The sequence below is a fragment of the Bidens hawaiensis genome, unplaced genomic scaffold, assembly GCF_021521415.1.
Source record: "Bidens hawaiensis isolate Kalapana, Puna unplaced genomic scaffold, B.hawaiensis_p1.1 tig00029401_1, whole genome shotgun sequence".
Lineage (NCBI taxonomy): Eukaryota > Viridiplantae > Streptophyta > Magnoliopsida > Asterales > Asteraceae > Bidens > Bidens hawaiensis.
In genome coordinates this window covers 246,636-249,589 of record NW_027494876.1, presented here as the reverse complement: position 1 = coordinate 249,589, position 2,954 = coordinate 246,636, and the positions used below count along the sequence as shown (strand labels likewise).

General features: G+C 34.3%; 1 protein-coding gene across 1 annotated transcript; it reads left to right on the top strand.

Annotated features, from left to right (window-relative positions):
* Positions 1-338: 338 nt before the first annotated feature.
* On the top strand, positions 339-2,606 carry LOC143578957 (superoxide dismutase [Cu-Zn]-like). Its single transcript, XM_077062394.1, has 7 exons — positions 339-359; positions 1,432-1,520; positions 1,609-1,713; positions 1,783-1,910; positions 1,997-2,072; positions 2,183-2,236; positions 2,416-2,606. Exons 2-7 carry the CDS (start codon positions 1,445-1,447, stop codon positions 2,436-2,438), a joined length of 462 nt encoding a protein of 153 aa, XP_076918509.1. The 5' UTR covers positions 339-359; positions 1,432-1,444; the 3' UTR covers positions 2,439-2,606.
* Positions 2,607-2,954: the final 348 nt, after the last annotated feature.

Below are 2,954 nucleotides of genomic sequence, written 5' to 3'. Positions count from 1 at the left end.
TATATAAAAAAACATAACGAAATAAAAATTTCAAAAAGCGTTCAAAGATATAAAAAGAAATTGAAGAATAAAATTATGATAATCGGATAGTTGAGTGGTCCGTTAGTGATCTAAGTTACTTTTAAAAAGAATTTATTATTATTATTATTATTATTTTTGGAAATTGACAAAGTTAGGGTCGTGGCATTGGCGCGTGGTGGGGTAGGTGGTAGATTTTAAGAGTCAGTCTTAAATGGCGACCTGTTAAATCTATTTAACAGTAATAATAATAATCGGCGTGCCCTAACTACTACCACTCATTCATTCATTCACAAACTCATCATCAGACGAAGTTGTTGCTGGTGCAGGGGTGCTCTGAGGTAAAAATAAATACAATCCAACCTTGCCTTCTTACTTATTCTGATCGAAAGCGAATTTCATTTCAACTCCGATGACTATGTGAAGCCTATCTTTAATTTCCGATTTTGATCTACTTCTATAGACACCTGATGATGAGTTTTTGACTGATTGTAAATCTGGACACAATTAGTATAGAGCAGTGTTGTAAAACTAGCCAGGCGCGGTGGGATCTCGGATTGCAATTTACATCAAAAGGGGGCTGCCACACAGCTTTATTGTAATTGTTTTAGAAAGCCTTTTTATCCAAAAAGAAATGTATTTTTTCAAATACACATATATATACCAATTTTTTTATATATATTAATATTTTATCGAGTTTGACCAAATAGGAATTATCGGCACTAGGCGCATGGTATAGAGTAACTGATTGAAATCAATTTCATATTATGAGTTGTCATTCTAACTGGAAATTAGGGAAACTTGAGTGATATGGATGTAGAAATAGGGCTTAGTTAGGATTCAAAGATCACGTCTCAAAATTGAATACTAAAAGTAACAGCATGCTGGTAACCGGAGTGATTGAACATGGATAAAATCAAGCGTCCATCAATCTCAAGTTAAGTGTAATCTTTGTTGTAATCAATGTTGGTGGTGTTGATGATTTTGAGTAAAGGTTGGTGCTCTATAATTCAAATGTTGCAATGTAACTCGCTTATAAAGAGTAAAGCAAGCGTAAAAATAGTAAAAGGATATCACAACTCTTATGCTTACTTCACTCTTTATAAGTCTGCCACAATGCAAGATTTAATTTGTTGAATACCAACCTGTAAAACAAAACAATCAAGTATCTCTGAACATTGATCATGATGGAGATTGCCCTTAATTCAAGCTAGCTCTATTCCTTTCCCGGTTTCATACCTTTTGTGCCCTTGTTTTTATTTATGTTCAATCACATGGGTTATCATCATGTTCTCAGTATTTGGTCTAATCATTGAGGGGTTCTGAAATTGCAATCGATCATATTATCTTGATATTTAACATACTCTTTGGTTTATGTTTATCTTTTAATAGTTTGGTTATTCAATTGTACAGATCACATACAAAAATGGTGAAAGCGGTTGTGGTACTTAACAGCAGCGAGGTCGTTAGTGGTACCGTTTTCTTCAACCAAGAATCCGAAGGTAATAATAGTTTACTTATATTTTGAATTTTAATATTATATGCAGCACAGATAAGCATATTAGTTAACTTACTTAACTCATGTTTTAGGTGCTCCTACAACTGTTACTGGAGACCTTTCAGGCCTCAAACCGGGACCTCACGGTTTCCATGTTCATGCACTTGGTGACACAACCAATGGGTGCATGTCAACTGGTACTTTTTCATTAAAAAAATTGTTTAAAGTGAATTAGTTTGTGTGTAACGCGTTGTTTATTATGGTAGGTCCTCACTACAATCCTCATGGAAAGGAGCATGGTGCCCCTGATGATGAGGTTCGCCATGCTGGCGATCTTGGCAATGTCGTAGTAGGTGAAGATGGTACTGCAAAGTTCACTATTGTTGATAAGCAGGTTGGCTTATTTTAGGATTACATGTAATCGAGTTTAAATACTCTTTTGGTTTTATAAATATGAAATAAATATGTTAATTTGTGTAGATTCCACTAATTGGAGCTCAATCCATTATTGGAAGGGCAGTTGTTGTCCATGCCGATCCTGATGATCTTGGAAAGGGTAAACTTCAAATTTTATTTTGTATCATAAAACTTACATGCATATATGTATGCATATGTATGTATGTATAGATTTGTATGTGTTTACTATTGATATCTTTCATCGTTCAGGCGGGCATGAGCTCAGCAAAAGCACTGGAAATGCTGGTGGAAGAGTAGCATGTGGTAAGCTCATTGTTTCTTTTGTATTTCATATGAAAAGGGTATTTTGGTCACTTCACATACGCTATAGAATCAATTCGTGTATTTTTTAATCAAATTTTAAAATGATAAACATTGTTTCATGAATGCAATACATTTATAATAAAGTGAAACTTGTTACATGGATGCTGTGGTGTTTGCAGGAATCATTGGATTGCAGGGTTGATTATTTGTTCATCTCCATGCTAGGGAATGATCACTATCCTTGAATGCATTGGTACTACATCGCTTAATAAACCAATACTTTGCGGTAGTTGAATTCTCTAATTGTATTTCGATTTGAGACGTGTTTGATGCAATGACGAATGCTTTTGTTGAGTATATAGACCAAAATTTTAATAAAAAAGTAATCTTGCTACTACATTATTTATTTCAAAGATGTGCATTAGTTTGGTTGTTTAAAATTTATAAACCAAACATGAATGTGTTTAATATTTGGCTCTGAATTCGCGTATGTATGTTTTCTCCTATGTATGTACGGTTATGCTGCAATTAGCTATAACTTGTATTTTGACCCCCGGTGTTTCGGGGGGGGGGGGGGGGGAGGGGCAGGGGCGATCAATTTGAATGTTACAAAAAATGGTTATGACAAACTAAAGTTAATCAAAACCAAGAAAAGAAATGTTGCTAGTTAATTAAAGCGTTAAATACCATTTAGAATGTTTGAATCCTTACAATGTAT

Excerpts from the sequence above, each read along its gene's own strand:
- LOC143578957 (XM_077062394.1), top strand. The coding sequence starts at position 1,445 with ATGGTGAAAGCGGTTGTGGTACTTAACAGCAGCGAGGTCGTTAGTGGT. Across the intron at positions 1,911-1,996 it reads TCACTATTGTTGATAAGCAG|ATTCCACTAATTGGAGCTCA; the intron begins GTTGGCTTATTT and ends TAATTTGTGTAG. Across the intron at positions 2,073-2,182 it reads TCCTGATGATCTTGGAAAGG|GCGGGCATGAGCTCAGCAAA; the intron begins GTAAACTTCAAA and ends TTCATCGTTCAG.